This window comes from Dioscorea cayenensis, chromosome 15 (genome assembly GCF_009730915.1).
Source record: "Dioscorea cayenensis subsp. rotundata cultivar TDr96_F1 chromosome 15, TDr96_F1_v2_PseudoChromosome.rev07_lg8_w22 25.fasta, whole genome shotgun sequence".
Lineage (NCBI taxonomy): Eukaryota > Viridiplantae > Streptophyta > Magnoliopsida > Dioscoreales > Dioscoreaceae > Dioscorea > Dioscorea cayenensis.
This window is the reverse complement of record NC_052485.1, coordinates 21,016,592-21,033,086: the sequence shown is the minus strand read 5'-3', so window position 1 is coordinate 21,033,086 and position 16,495 is coordinate 21,016,592. Positions and strand designations below refer to the sequence as shown.

The window sequence follows — 16,495 nt, the reverse complement described above, 5'->3', positions numbered from 1 at the left end:
TCGGCTGCTTACAGGCCTAAGGACGTAGCCTTAAGGAACTAGAGAAAATGGATCACAAGCCTTACGGGAACACTTATGACCACAAGTCCCATTCGTAAAGTCCTCTATTTGTGTTACAGTCCAGCTTACGATTGTAAGCGTTGGATTGTAATCTTCATTGTGCTGCACCTTGCGATCGCCCTTACGGGAATAAGCTTTGGTCGTAAGCTTTTGTGGATGATCCTTACGAACGTAAGTCTTGCCTGTAAGGTCTTTCTGATTTGGTTCTGAACTCCTCCTTACGGGCATATGCATACCCTTAAGGTTCTCTTGAAAAGTGCTTACGACCATAAGTGAGGCCGTAATTTACCCGTAAATCAGCCAATTTGCATTGTCCTTGTTCTGTAGATGCTGAGAGAGCTTCAACTTTTTCATGTAAGGTATGAAATGCCTATTTTGGCTCTCTCTTATCTTTAAATACTACTCGAAGCCTGAGAATGCAAGACACATTTGGTTTAGGATCAAATTCCACTATATAATTCTAATTTGACCAACCTTCATATTATGTTATAATTGCTTTTTGGAAAGATGTGTTTTTTTATAATTGTAACATAATTAAAAAAATTAAACACTTTAACAGGTACAATGACAGGATGTAAGTAAACAGTGGCTAACCATAAAACCATGGGCAATGAATAAAATAAAACTTACTTCTAGAAGATGGGAGGGCTTTTGTTATTCTAAGATTTTAATCCATTATATGGCTCATATCATTTGTCTTCTGTCATGCTTTTAAAAAATCAGCACAAAAGAAACTTTGTATAAACCCTTGGGATGTTCATCCTTCTGATTTGAAATTAGGCTAAGCATACTATATATATATATATATATATATATATATATATATATATATATATATATATATATATATATATATTATAATTTTAATTTTTTTTTCTAAATTTTAGGATTTGTTAATGGCTGTAATTTATACTTTAACATTATAAAAAAAAAAGTTATTCTTAATTTTTTGTATGCTTGATGTACTCCATCTTAAATTCAATTATTTGAAAACTTAAAATACAAAAATAATTACAAAATATATAATATGGGAGTACATCTATAACAATTGGAAATATGTCATTGATCAAATTATGGTCTTAGGCCATATTATAGAACATGGTAATAAGGACCATATAGACTTTAGATCTTCAAGATAGTTTGAATTTTTCATGGTCTATTGAAACATCAAGAAAAATTAGATAATTAGATTAAGTATTAGAATTGGATTCCATGTTCTAGAACCAAAAATGAATAGGTTTTAATAAAAGTTGGTTGGATTCTAGAATGCATGGCCATTGACACTTTCTTAGCATGTAATTATCCATTATATATATAGATATATATAATACATTAAAGTATGAGAAGATGACATAAACCCCATGATGGGAAATTTCTTGTTTGTTAGGAACCAAGTTGTTTTCAAGTAAAAATCTCCATATATTTATTTATTTATCTTAATTCATATCCACTCTTTCTTTGATCGATCATATTCATTTTTTATTTTTTTATTAGAAAAGAATGATTTTTATTATGATTATCAATCCTGAATACATCTAAGTAAGATAAGATGCTTGAATAGAGAAGAAAATTTTCAACCAAATTAAAACATAAAATTTCCTTATAAATTAAGACAAATTAATACATATTTTCTTATTAATTAGTGCACCTGTCTTCTTAAATAATGACATTATCCAAAGTAATATTCCTTCCGTTCTTTTTTATTTGTCAAATTTATCTTTTTCACACCCATTATAAAAATTGGTTAAAGTTAGTTGACAAATTAAATTTTATAAAAAATTTCATTACTTTCCAAAACTACCCCAATTTAAACGCCACTAAGTATATGATTTAATGCTTAGTTGATTGTGATTTATTGAAAATTATATAAGTACATTAAATTAAAGGGTAAATTTGAAAAACATTATTTAATGTTGTACAAAAATTCTAATGTGACAAGTAAAAAATAACAAAGAAGAGCTTCAAAACTTCACAAGTACAAAAAGGAACCGAGAGAGTATCAATTTAATTTTTATTATAATTCATATATTTAATATATACAATATTGATTTATTTAGTGTCCAAAACCACGTATATATTCATCGAAACTAATGCCAAAGAAAAGTATACATAAATGAAAGGGAAAAAAAAACAACATGATATGGATAAAATTATACATATCATCCCTCTTAATTATATATATATCGACCCTAAAGCCTCATTTTATTTCGATATTATCGTCTTTATTCAAGCACATGCACAAAGAAAAACAATAAGTTAATTAAGAACCATAATATATACTAATAAAAACCTCATAGTTTATTTAGCAAGGTTGCAATGGATAAGCACATACAACCTAAACACAAACATATATAATAATAGTCTATTAATTCATTAATGGCGAGGCTCCTTTTGAGTGTAAATATAATCTGTATGAGCAACTAGAGTCCTCCTCTCCAAACATTCCTCCTCTTCAACTCCTTCACATCCTTTTCCGTATGCCAAGCTCTTCTGCACATCCTCCTATACAAAAACATATATAAACACAAATCAACAAACAAAACCATATAATATATATACATATGCAAACCTTAAGTATTTCTTATTAATTAAAACACACACACATGCAGGCAAGCATATATATATATATATATATACACACACCTTAAGTGAAGGATCATGTCTTATGGCTTGGGAGAAGGAGAAGAAGAGAAGAAGAGCCATGAAAACAATGGTGGTGGTCTTTGACATCTTCAGTGTGGTGCTGTTGATCTTCTTCTTGGGATGAAGATGAAGTGGAAGGGTGGTGGGATTTATATAGAAGACTTGGTGGGTGTGAAAGGGAGTGCAAATTGGTTTGAAGAATTTATTAGTTGCAAGATATTTGAATATTTTGAATTATTTATTTTTATTGGATTGGAGTGAATCTTGAGATATTATATGTTTAGATGCTTCTATACCTTTGCATTAAAGTTTATTTATATTATTTCTTTTTTAAAAGATTGGTGTGAATCTTGGAGATATGTGTTCGGATATTTCTATATCCTTGCATGGTTGTTATTGGAAACACAACCATTTCTAGACGTTTAAATGGCTCATAAATGTGTTGAACTTTCATATTCTGCTTTATATATATTGTTATATTAAAATAAAATCCAAATTCAATACATTTTGGAATGATTCAAATTTGTAACATAATAATAATAATAATAATAATAATAATAATAATAATAATAATTTATTATTATTATTATCATATCCGGACTGGATCGATCAGTTTAGCTGGGTTCACCCAGACCTGGCTTTAAGACGGCTCCGGTCCACCCCAAAACTCGGAATTTAAAAAACCCGAGGTTGAATTGCTGACTCGGCCAATCAGACAGGTGAACTGGCCCTGTCACCAACCTGAATTTACCTTTTTTTTTTGTTTTTTTTAAATAAGTTTTCAAATTTCATATTTTAACTTTTAATATAATATGTCTATATAATTATGGACACCTTATGATTATGATATTTTTACTTTGTCTTATTTTATGAACATTTAATAATATATATGTTTGTCAATTGTGGATATTTTATTTATTTATTTTCTTTTTTTTGCAAGGTTATGGTTTGAACTTTTGATTAGTGAAAATTTGAACAAATTCATGCTTCTATTATTTGGTGTGTTTGAATATGTAGCAGGATTGCTTTAAGTTTTAAATATCTTGTTTTCATTTTTATTCTTCCATATTTGAATTTTAATTGTATATAATTGAAATATAATTTAATTTTTAATAAAATAAATGACCCCGGTTCAATCCTGATTGAACCCATTGAACCTTAACCCTTGATATTTTCAGGGTCAAAGCTCAATCTGGTTTTGAAAACCTTGATTATTATTACTTTTCTAGTATAGAATTTTACTTTTAACAAATGCGATAAGTGCAATTAGTCAGGGGTGTACGTACAGACCAAGAATTAATCATCCAGAGCATACGTCCTTACGCAATAGAGCCAAATTTTGGGCTGCTAGCAAGCCCTTATTCACACTAGGAACCTATCACCACCACATGCTAGCTTCCGATGAGACTGGACCTAAGGACATTTGAAAGTTCTACACTACACCTTTCATAGGGGCACAATACTACTGGACTAGGAACCCAGTATAGAAAATTTTGAAAATTTCCATTTTGGTAACTTAATTTAAGAGGTGTTTATCTCTTGGATAAAATAATGTTTATTTCTATATATTTTTTAAAGAATATAATGTTTCACTTTTTAATATTTCTTTTTTTATTTGATGTTCAATATAATTTATTATGTAATTAAGCTTAAAAAAATTATTTATATAAAATCATTTATTCATTTTTTTTTTTGGGAGATTTTAGATTTTAGATCTTTTACTTTTCTTAAAATAAATTGCTCGAAGTCAGCATAAGACGAGCCATGTCGACGTGGCCCAACGCGTTACATATCTATGTTACAAGATGTAATATTACATCATAGTGATGATACGAATATTTGCATTAAAAGCGCAAATGATGGAACAATGGGAATGAATTGTGGGCATTGACAAATTAGTTGATACCAAAACTAATTTGTGTTCACATTGCGTTTAAATAAATACTCTTTAATCTCTCATTTGACTTGAAATATTAAGTGCATTCCAATTTACATATGGTACAGCAAGTTGGAAGCTGTATAATTATGTTCAAAATGGCAATAAATATTTGAAAAATTAATTTAAGAAGCTCTTTAATGTAAATAAATAAAATTAGTTATTTGGTGATACATAGTTATTGGACTTGACATACCCTTGTAAAATCATAAATTTATTTAAATACCCTCATAAAAATGATATTTACTTGTATACCCCTACAAATCAATTATATTTGTTTATATACTTTTATGGTTAAGTTGATTTTTAATGGTATTAAATCAATGGATGGAATAAAGGTAAATTATCATAATTGGTTTGCTCATATACCCCTCTAGATTTTTTTTCCTTATTTAGTAGACATTACTCATTTCATTCAACAAATGGCCATAATGGGTTGGTTAATATACCCATCAATTTTTTTATTATATTTTATAAACTTTAAATTATTTAAATTATAGATAACTAATGTAATTTTTTTATATACGCTTTAATTATTTTTAAAATTTATTAAAAATCATGAATTTTTCAGTAAATTCATATTTTTAAGGTTTTACAAAAATCTCTAAAAAAATTTACATTATCACATGCTCTTTACAAACACAACCTAAAATTAGGTAAAAATTGCGATATGTAACAATATATAACAAATAATTTCATACACCTACTCAAAATATAATCACACATGAAATTTATAAGAAAGAAGTCCAATAATTTTTTTTGAACATTCATTTAATATCAAGTTTTTTACCATCAAGTTCTATAAAAGGATATCAAAATTTTTGAACAAACAAGTTCTCCATAAAATTCTTTAAAATTGGGAGGTTCTTTGAGTAAGCTCTGGCGATGATGTTGATCACGCTAAGACCTCTGACGGTGAAGGTAACGGCATATGCACAGATGCCACGGTGTCGGGCGTAGCCGGCTTTGAAATGGTCAAGTAGGGTTAGGTTGAAACCTCCGTGGACGGTGTAAATGTTTTTGACGCTAATTTGAAAGAGCCAGCGAGTGAGATAGCGTGATTTGAAGGGATTGGTGAGAAGGGAACTTCAAAAGATGGCGGCTGAATGGTTGAGAATAGTTTGGGAATTTTTCTATGTTGGCTTAGGTTGAATGATGTTAAGGGTAATTGGGTAATTTTGTTAAGTTGGGTTAAGTGGGAAATATGTTTAATTCTATAAACCCTAAATGTGGCTAACGGTAACTAACGGCGGAGATATATAAGTAGAAAAAGTTAGTTTTATGGGGTATGCAAGCAAATAGTATTTTATGGGGGTATTTAAGTAATTTCATTGTTTTACAGGGTATGCAAGTAATTTTCCCAATTTTATTTAAATTTTCAACCTACTGCAATCATCTTTACTATCTTTATCACTATTTCTCCATGTAACAAAAATATAGCTTTGAACAAACCACAATAGAGAATATTAATATTTTTTAATTTTATATAATCAAATAATCATCATTCATATGATCTATATTAATCTTCTAGAATTCAATAATATATATATATATATATATATATATATATATATATATATATATATATATATATATATATATATATATATATATATATATGTAATATAACAAAAGAAAATGATATATTTGACTACAAATGTGTATAGCTAGAAGTTCAAGATGTAGACCCATGTTATGTTTTCTAGTCTTTGAGATATATAATTAGAACAACATGGAAACACAAAGAATAAAGTTTGAGGTTGAGTTCTTTCATATAGCTGTGAGAATATAAGCAAATGATGATAAAATAACTAATTGTCGTTCTTCTAGAATTTAATCACTTTTGATTGACTTCATATCCTTATATTTAATAATGCGTGTCATGCCTTTTATATAATTAGAAAAAAAAAGGAAAGAGAAAAACAAAGTAAGAGCTTGAGATCTTCAAATTGTGTAAACTGTGACCATTTTTTGCATGTTCTTTAATGATATATAACATAAAGGTTTTTCATAAAATAATTAGTCAAAAGATATCACAAAGAGGCATGTGCTATCTAAAGAAAAAAATTCAAGGGCATGCTCTTTTGAGAGTTAATGAGAGCCTAGTGTTTAATTAATATAAGACCACAAATAGGAAAAGAAGAAAGACATGCATGAATCCAATGAATGGGTTCCAACTATAAAATATAGAAAGACATGCTTGTTCATATTCATCTCTATGAGTGTCAATGTTTCATTGGAGCTTGTTGAATGTGAATAGAATAAAGAGAATTAAGATGAATAGTTTGATTCAAGTGGAGATGTTCTCAAAAGAATCGAGTCGTTGAAAAGTTTGAGAATGATACTTTAGAGTGCTTTTATACCAAATATTGAGTAATGGATTGCATTTGAGGGAAAGAGTTCCACCAACCCTTCATCAATATCACTTTATATATATGTTTGTACAATAGTTAGAGTATTTTAAATTAAAAGATAATAAAAAATCAATTATTTTGGATTGGAACAACTATTATTATTAATGATCCAATAAAAAAAAATTATCTCACCAAAAAGATTTCAAGGTAGGTAGGTTTGATTTTTTTTTTTTCTTGTTGTCCATTTTTTACCATGCTATGTGTTTAGAATTGTATATAAATCATAAAAAAAAAAAATTAAAAATTTATTATTTAAAAATAAGCAAACATAACTCAACTCAGAAGGTACCGGCCGGTGACTACTTTAAAAATGCACATACTAAATTTTATTTGGTTTTTAATTAAAAAAAATTAAGGTTTTGCTTTCATCATCAAATTTTGATAAAAAAAAACTCAATGAGACAATTATCCACCTTAATTAGCCTTTAATTTAGGTGAATATTATAACCAAACTCCAGCCCACCTTTAGAAACAAATCATCATTTACTATTTAAGGCAATGACAAGCAAACATTTGTTTAAACAACCTAATTATCTCAATTCCATCCATTCACAAATCACAACTCATGCTTAACTCATACACCTTACAACTCACAACTCATAACCTTAACTATAAAACAAACCATCCCTTCCCTCTCCCTTGAAGTATCCTCCCTTAATTAACCATCCCTTAACCCTCCATTAAACATCTCTTAACCCTCCTTAAGCTAGCTTCTCCTCCTCTCCTCCTCCTTGGCCATACAACATTTGCTCTAATGGCCAATGGAGAAGGAGAGAGAGAGGATGGGCAACATAATAATAACCTTCCTGATAAGGGATCAGTGGAACAAATGTTTGAACGGATGGAAGTGCCCAAATGGACAGAACAACTCACACCAAGGTCATTTGTTGTTAGCCTAGGTTTAGGGTTTTTAGTTACCTACCTGTCCATGAAAATGACCTTGCAACTTGGTGAAAGCCTTTCCTTTAGTTTGTTTTTAGGACCTTTGGCCTTCGTTATGCTTAAGTTCTTGACCACAATCATGGACCATATGGCCATCTTGAAGGTTCCCTTCACACGCCAAGAAAACGCTGTTGTTCATGCATGTCTCCTTGCATGCACAAGTATTACCTTGAATGGTACGTCCAATATTATTCATATTTACTTTTTATCTCTCATTTTTAATCTTTGTTATATGCATATATATATATACACTAATTAGTGTACCTAAAATGCATTTCATCATGCATGTTCACAAAAAGGACATTTAATGGAATAGATAAATCAGAATCTTTGATTAATTAAGGATATGTGATGTATTTCCCATTTTGAAATGATTTAGTAATCCTCTAATAAGTCATTTCATTTCAGTTCCATCTATTGCTTTATTGTAAAAGACCATATTAGCTAGTTTTCACCATAAAAACCTCATATTATGCTCAATAGGAATTTAATACTCAATAGGACTGAGTCAATTATTCTAAAACATTTTTCCCATGCTCACGCATACATACATATAATAAACAATAAAAATTTATATGTATATAAGAATGCATTAATGTAGAAATCTTTTAGTCTGAAGACTTTTAAAATATGTATATGGTGTAACAGGGGGTTTTGGGACTTATTATCTAGCAATGAATCCATACATGGGAGTCAATTTTAATAATCCAGCTGACTCAAAGCAACTTGATCCAAAATGGCTCATTTTGTTCCACTTCATGACTAGCTTCATTGGCATCTTCACTGTTGTTCCTTTATCTAAAGTAAGTAATCATATGTAATTTCTTTTTTCTAAAGTTTTTTAAATTACAAAATAAAACAGAGTTTTGAAGATAAAAAATTTACTATACTTCTCGTAAAAAATAGTGTTTGTTGATCAATGTGTAAATGTTTAATAGGTGTTGTTGATTCGACACAAACTCAAATACCCAACAGGAATGACCATGGCTAATATCATCAACAGTTTCCATGCTAAAAATGTAACCCTAATGGGAAGGTATAACTACTACTACTACTACTATATATATATATATATATATATAACCTTATGCTTTTATTTTCTCAAATAAATGAATGAATGAATAAATAGATGTAATGTAATGTGATGCATTGGTTAATTTGATAGGAAACAGAAAATGGCGCTATTAAAAGCGTTTATAGCTGCCATATCTTGGCGTGAACTTAACTGGCTCTTCAGTGCCAGTGCAATGTGTGGCATCGCATCCATGCCTGTATTGGGTTTCAATGCACTTTTCCTTGGGTAAGTCTATACAGACATACATATATATATATATATATATATATATAATTGATGTTAAATTTAAATAGATATGGTTAAAAAAAATACTAGTAACAATTTTTTAAATACGACTGCCTTGACAATAAGATAGGCAGTTCATTTTTTTTTTTAAGTGGAAGGTTAAGAATTTAATTTTCAATGCAGTTGAGGGAATGTGACTTGCCCATTTTATCAAAACAAAAAAATTGCTTATATGTATACACACCTGTAAATGATATTGTTATTTGTATAATTGTGCAAAACCTCATCTTTTGCATATATAAAATTATGAGATTTATGAGGTATGTACACAAATACATTTCTACCCATGAGGTTGATCTAGGGAGTAGAAGTTTGGATCCTTTAATTAAGTGATTTTGAATATGAATATATATATTAAAAAAATTATTAAAAAATGTTTATCTTTAATAAGGCTATCAGTAATTTACTCTACTAGTTAGTTAGATTGTATGGCTCTAGCGGGTTAAAGACTAAAAGAAATACATCATACAAAAACACTTAATGCTTTTCTATAATTTTTATTTTTATTTTTAATACTTAAATTTAATAATAATGAGTTCAAATATAATTTTGTAAATTAGGTTTCATTTCAACTTTAACACAGCAGCAATGGCAGTGGGAATGTTGAACGAGTTATCAGTAACTATACCAATGTTGTTGGGGGCTATCTTTTCATGGGGATGGTTTTGGCCTTATATTGTTTCAAAGGAAGGGGATTGGTACAAAGCAGGGCAGCCCTTCATTTCCATGACTGGCCAAAGTGGCTATGTTGTCTCTGTAACCATTGCCATTGCATTGGGTGATGGCATTTTCCATATGGGCATTGTTGTTATCCAAGTTTGTTATGAGTTCTACATTCGTCATAAACAAAAGCACTTGATTCTCCCCTTCAGTTTATGGTCCGGTCCGGAGATCCCTAGCATGAGTTACGATGATCGCCGTCGTACTAATCTCTTTGTCCAAGATCGAATCCCCATTCAGGTCTGCATACATTGTTAGATTCAAATCAAACATATATATAGTAATTAACCGAGCTCAAACATATTATTTGGACTCAATTGAATAAAAAATCTTAAACTAATAGACCAATTAACCAAAGTTTATTCTTTGATATAGGTGGCATTGGGAGGTTATGTGCTGTTTGCAACCATCTCTGCCATTGTCATCCCTGTGTTATTCCCTTCATTACACAGCTTCCAAATTGCAGCGGCTTACATTCTAGCTCCACTCCTCTCCTTCTCCAATGCATTTTGCACCGGTCTCACTGATTGGACTTTGGCCTCGGCCTTCACTAAGTTCACAATCTTCTTTTTCGGTGCATGGACAAGCAGTGATAAACCCGGAAGCGTGATCGCCTCCCTCGCCGCTTCCGGCATAGTTACTGCAGTTGTCAACACTGCGTCCGACCTAATGACTGACTTCCAAACCGGTTATATGACAATGACATCACCTCGATCAATGTTTGTTGCCCAAATCATCGGCACGGCAATGGGATGCATAATGGCACCAATTTGCTACATGTTTTTTGCACCATATTCCCCCGGACTTCTTTCAGGTGAATCATTATACCCAGCCGGCTATGCATCGACGTACCGAGTAATGGCTGAATCAAGCATCAAAGGCTTTGACTTCCTCCCTAAAAACTCAGTGGCTTTAGCAACATGTTTCTTTTTTGGCACAATTGCAGTGAACTCATTAAGAGAAGTTGCCAAAGGTATGAAATGGGGCATCTATAGATTCATTCCAAGTTTAATGCCCATGGCAATAAGTTTCTATGGTGGTCCATCATTTTCATTTGACATGGTGTTGGGGAGCATTATTGCATGCATGTGGAAGAGATGTAGCAAAAGCCATGCAAAGTTGTTTGTGGGAGTTGTGGCATCTGGTTTTATTGCAGGAGATGCTTTCTCACAGCTGCTGGATTCAATTTTGTACAGGTTTCGTTTGACAGCTCCTTACTGCATGAGGTTCTTGACTAGAGCAGATGCTGCTTCGGTGGCTGCTTTCTTGGCTGCAGTGCCTTAATTTTTTTTCTTCTCCTTATATATATATATATATATATCACACATACGTGGAGTTATTTTAGTTTATTAATGACAATTTTTATAGTTCTAAACCTTAAGGTTTAATATTGTTGTTGAAGAATTGAGCAGTTTTTTAAAATTCAAGTTTAAACAAAGATGATTTTTATTTAGATGTACTCGAGTTAAATTTAGTCTAGCTAATCAAATTTTTTAACAATATGAGCCTTATTACCACTATTATATATAGTGGGATTTCAACTTGAGTCATTTGAAAGTCTCATATTGTATTTTTCACAGTGAGATGAATATAGTCGGCCATAAATCTTTTGAAGAGAGTGCTTTGTTTTATATATTTCTTGATAATTGATAGTCTATTGCAAGTAAATATGTTGAAATAAGGACATGATTACTTGACTGCAGTGCTTTGATTTTTATATCACACATGTACATGTAAGTTTAGTTTATTGATGACAATATTTTATAAAATATTAAAATTCGGATGCATTATTTGTGTCGAAGAAGTAAATAGTTTTTTAAGAATTCAAGTTTAGAATGGAGATAATCTTCATTTAAGAGGAACTCAAGTTTAAGTCTCACCCAATTGAACTTGGTTCTTTTATACCATATGCCTTTGAATTATTTCCCATGGATAATATAAATGTGAATTTATAGATGTTTCTAGTTATTTAAGAAAAAAAAAAAGGATTTTAGAGAAGTAACAACAGTATTTACTTTCAGCTTCACTTTTTATTTACATAACAAGTATTATAGTTGTAAAATTTCTATTATTGTATTAACCACGTTTCTTTATTTTGCCTCACTACTAGATATCAAAATAATATGTTATATTTGACCAGCAAAAATATTAGAATGCTTTTATATATATATATATATATATATATATATATATATATATATATTTTAAAAAAACATACAATAATAACCGAATCTCTATAATTCTATATGATAACCGGAAAATAATATAACATTTAGTAAACCACAAAATATTTATCAAGCACCAAGTCTTACAACAAACCTTAATTTGGGATAAAGTATATACAAAATATGACTTAAAAAAAAAAAGGGAAGAATTTCATGCTATGATATGAAAAATAAATGACTTATTTAATAATAAATATCAATCAATCATAAATTATAATTTTTGACCTAATGACAAGATAGGCATAAATATAAATATCCATAATTAAATTTTATTACAAAAACTCAAAAACAAATCAACACACTTGACTAGGGAAAGGACAATCCACCAATCTTTAATAAATATATAAAACAAAAATAAGGAAAAGTTAAATCAAGAGGAGGGAACAATCAAAGAACAAAGTGAGATGGCATTTGGCCAAGAACATCATGGAGGCCACCTTCCCACTTTGGGTCTCATCATCGTCCTTTATGTCATTTCTTTACTCTATTTCACATCATTAGGTGTCAAAAATGCCATTATTTCATCAATAAAAATAATATTATCATGTTTATCATATATTTGATAAGTTCACTCCATTTTCCAATAATATCATGCCCTTTTATTAGTTTTCCTATGAACAATTTAGAGGTAGAGTTTAGTGCACATAAAGATGGGGCGTCTTGTTATCATCTTCATGGGTGTTGATGAGATGGTCAAAAGCAATGGCTCTAAATTAAAATGACCAAAAAGCCTCTTATATAGATCTCATAAATTCAAGATATAAATCAAAGTCCGGTCCATGAATATGATTAAATTTGTATACTTTTTGATTTTTTATTCTATAAAAAACTCATAAATTTAATGAGTAATCATGGAAACATATGATAAAGGTTTATAAGAAAAAAGAAAATATATAAATTGAATTTTATTTTTTAATACTTATAGTATTAGGGTTTTATTTTTTATAGAAAAAAATTCATAATATAGGCATTATTTTAATAAAGTTTCTCTTTCATGCATGCCATTGAAAAATCAAGATTTTATAAACATATTTTTTAATTCTACTATTATAAAAAATAAGTGAAATATTATTATTCATGTACCTTTAACGTATATGTTTAAACATTTAATATTTTATATACAACTAATTTTTCACATAAATTTTTTTAACATTTTGAATTATGTCCAATACGTATAACTAATTCATCTCTACCCTACTTAAAATATGTGAGTAAATAAATATAACTACCATGGGCAATTATGGAAAAAGGCATATATTTTTAACTGTAACTACCTGTCCCGCCATAATCATTTATTTTTAATTAAAAAAAAAATAACAAAAGCAAACATCACTCTTTAATACTCCCTTAACACACACATTCCAACATTCCATGTTCCACTCATGCCTACTATTATTCCTATGCCTTCAAAGTGCTTCTCAATCTTCAACATCAAAGGTGGCTCGCCGGAGCACCACCGTGCAAGGAGGCGCAGCTCACCGGCCACCGGCTGTGGCCTTGATAGAGTGGCTTCTTGGGTTGGGAACGGTGTGGCAGCTGCCTTTTTTGCTTCTTTGGAAAGATGTTCTTGTGTGACTATTTCAACTAATGATGATTTTGATGAGGCTAAGGATTTTCCTTTGATATATGATGACGGAAATGCTCGGTCACTTGCCGGAGTTGAAGGTGGCTTGAGGAGGAGGAGGAGAGGGAAGGGCAAGATGAATGGTGACTATTTTTGAGGGTTTTTACATTAAGGATAAGTTTAGATTTTATTTTTCATTATTTTCTTTTGTTTTATGTATGAATTTGCATGAGTTGTGTGAGTGTGTGTGTGTGTGTGTGTGTATGTTTTTGGTTATAAGTTATGTGATTACTTTATATGATGTTGAGAAGAAAAAAGGATTAAGTGCTTAATTTTTTATTTAATTAAAGTTTTCGGTATATTGTTGGTGATTGCTAATTAGTAATGTGTTAGTAATTATAAACTTGATTATGAACTATATTTCATATAAATGCTAAGTTATATGTGAATTTGTATATTAAAAAAAAAAGAACATAGAAAAAAAGGAAAAGTCTATCAAGGGCTTGTTAAGGTTTCTGTTTTGGGGGGAAAAGAAATTTATTTGTATGAAGAGATATATATATATATATATATATATATATATATATATATATATATATATATGTCTTTTCTAAAAATAATTTGAAAAAAAAAAAATTTAAGAGATGACTTGATAACTAATATATAAAACAAAAAGCTTTGAGATTAAAACAATGATTAAATAAACAAATATAGACATACGTACATATATATTATTATAGCATGGCATAATATTGGTGTTCATTTAGAAAAAATTCACAAAAATTGATTGGGCCAAATAGAAAAGATGAGTCTCGCATATATATATATATATATATATATATATATATATATAAAAGAAATTTTTAGGGTCTAATGGACAATGTAAAGGTGATAGGATAGGATAAACTATCTAATATCTTTTGTTTGGTGAGTTTAACATGATGATAGCATGACATAATATTGGTGTTCATTTAGAAAAAATTCACAAAAATTGATTGGGCCAAATAGAAAAGATGAGTTACACACACACACACACACACACACACACACACACACATATATATATATATATATATATATATAATATTTTAAAAGAAATTTTTAGGGTCTAATGGACAATGTAAAATTGATAGGATAGGATAAACTATCTAATATCTTTTGTTTGGTGAGTTTATATGATAGCTTTATTTTATTGATCAATTTTATCCTACCATGATAACGAATCCTATCAGATTATACATCTGGGTTTCAAACCGTTGATTTAAACACTTGATATCCAATTCAATCAAACTCAATTTTTATTTTATTTTATTTTTCAATGTATGAAAATGTGTGAGTTTTTTTTTTGTTATAAATTGCTTGATTAATGTGATTACTTTGTGGTCTGGTGCTGTACAAGAAAAAAAAATAATTAAGTGATTGATTTTTATTAAATTTTATTTTTAATTTAAGTTTTTTGGTATATTCATAATGATTGTAAATTAGTAATGTGTTAGTGATTAAAGTTGATTATGAGCTAAAATTTCATATAAATACTTCTATGTGATTTATATATTAAGAAACAAAGGGGAAAAAGGAAAATTAGTTCATCTAGGGCTTGTTAAGGTTGCTTTGTTTGTTTGTTTTTTATATTATTTTATTTTATTTGCATAAATATTTATTTGCTTTCAAAAATAAACTTTTGAAAATTAAAAACATTACTTGATTTATAAAAGAAAAGCTTTTGAGGTCTAATTAAATAATATATATATCCATTCATATATATATATATATATAATGGTATAATATTGATGTGGATTATTAATATAAATAAAGCATAGTTGTAAGTTTTAGCAATGATTCAATAAAATTTTAAATTTGTATATTAGTTAACTGGAAATTTGTTTCGATAATTAAATTATTAGTTATTTTTATTTATTAGGAAATTTTTAATGTTGTATTCAATAAAAAAACTATACAAAATTTATTCGACCCATAAAACTTTTACATTAACAGTATTTTCTATTAATGATTTGTGTGATTTAGCTAAATTTCTACTTTATATTATTTATCACCATACTACTATAACAATGAGAATGGTACAATATATAGTAAAAATACATAGATTACAAGCTTCTCTGTTGTAGGATTTATCGGCATCACAATTCTCTCATTCAACTATTTGCATTGGTGCTAACCTTAATGGTTGAATTGCAAATTTATAATAGATGAAAAAAACAAGATCTATTTCAGTAATTTGTTATATCTACTAATGTTACCTATAGTAATTTTTTGATAATTATAAAAAATTGAATATATTTATTTATATTTAAAATATAAATCTTGTCAAACCTTGCATTTCCTCTAATATTTCGTTAAATCATTATAAATAGTTGCTATTTTTTAATTTAATTTATAATTGAATATATATAAACTAACATAATTTTTTTTAGTTAGAACCAAAACAAATAAATTTTAAGTGAGAAAAAAAAACATACAATGAGATGAAGCACTAAGTAAGAGAAACTATGAATTAGTGCATGCAATCCTCATTTATATGTCATGAAATTTTGTGTGATCATATATATGAGTAAGTTAAATGAAGTAATAATAATAATAATAATAATAATAATAATAATAATAATAATAATA

General features: G+C 28.8%; 2 protein-coding genes across 2 annotated transcripts; both read left to right on the top strand.

Annotated features, from left to right (window-relative positions):
• The first annotated feature begins 7,807 nt into the window (after window positions 1–7,807).
• Window positions 7,808–11,359, top strand: LOC120277783 (probable metal-nicotianamine transporter YSL8). The gene is made up of 7 exons (XM_039284624.1): window positions 7,808–7,952; window positions 8,034–8,171; window positions 8,644–8,798; window positions 8,934–9,031; window positions 9,161–9,295; window positions 9,916–10,315; window positions 10,451–11,359. Exons 1-7 carry the CDS (start codon window positions 7,808–7,810, stop codon window positions 11,357–11,359), a joined length of 1,980 nt encoding a protein of 659 aa, XP_039140558.1.
• A 2,313-nt stretch (window positions 11,360–13,672) lies between these two features.
• Window positions 13,673–14,242, top strand: LOC120278013. Its single transcript, XM_039284900.1, has one exon. The coding sequence runs from the start codon at window positions 13,683–13,685 to the stop codon at window positions 14,019–14,021; it is 339 nt and encodes a 112-aa protein (XP_039140834.1). The 5' UTR covers window positions 13,673–13,682; the 3' UTR covers window positions 14,022–14,242.
• The last annotated feature ends 2,253 nt before the right edge of the window (window positions 14,243–16,495 follow it).

Bases quoted from the DNA above. Each gene is read 5' to 3' on its own strand.
- LOC120277783 (XM_039284624.1), top strand. From the start codon at position 7,808: ATGGCCAATGGAGAAGGAGAGAGAGAGGATGGGCAACATAATAATAAC. The intron at 7,953-8,033 runs GTTTAGGGTTTT...GTTTGTTTTTAG, and splicing joins GTCATTTGTTGTTAGCCTAG to GACCTTTGGCCTTCGTTATG. The intron at 8,799-8,933 runs GTAAGTAATCAT...AATGTTTAATAG, and splicing joins CTGTTGTTCCTTTATCTAAA to GTGTTGTTGATTCGACACAA.
- LOC120278013 (XM_039284900.1), top strand. From the start codon at position 13,683: ATGCCTACTATTATTCCTATGCCTTCAAAGTGCTTCTCAATCTTCAAC.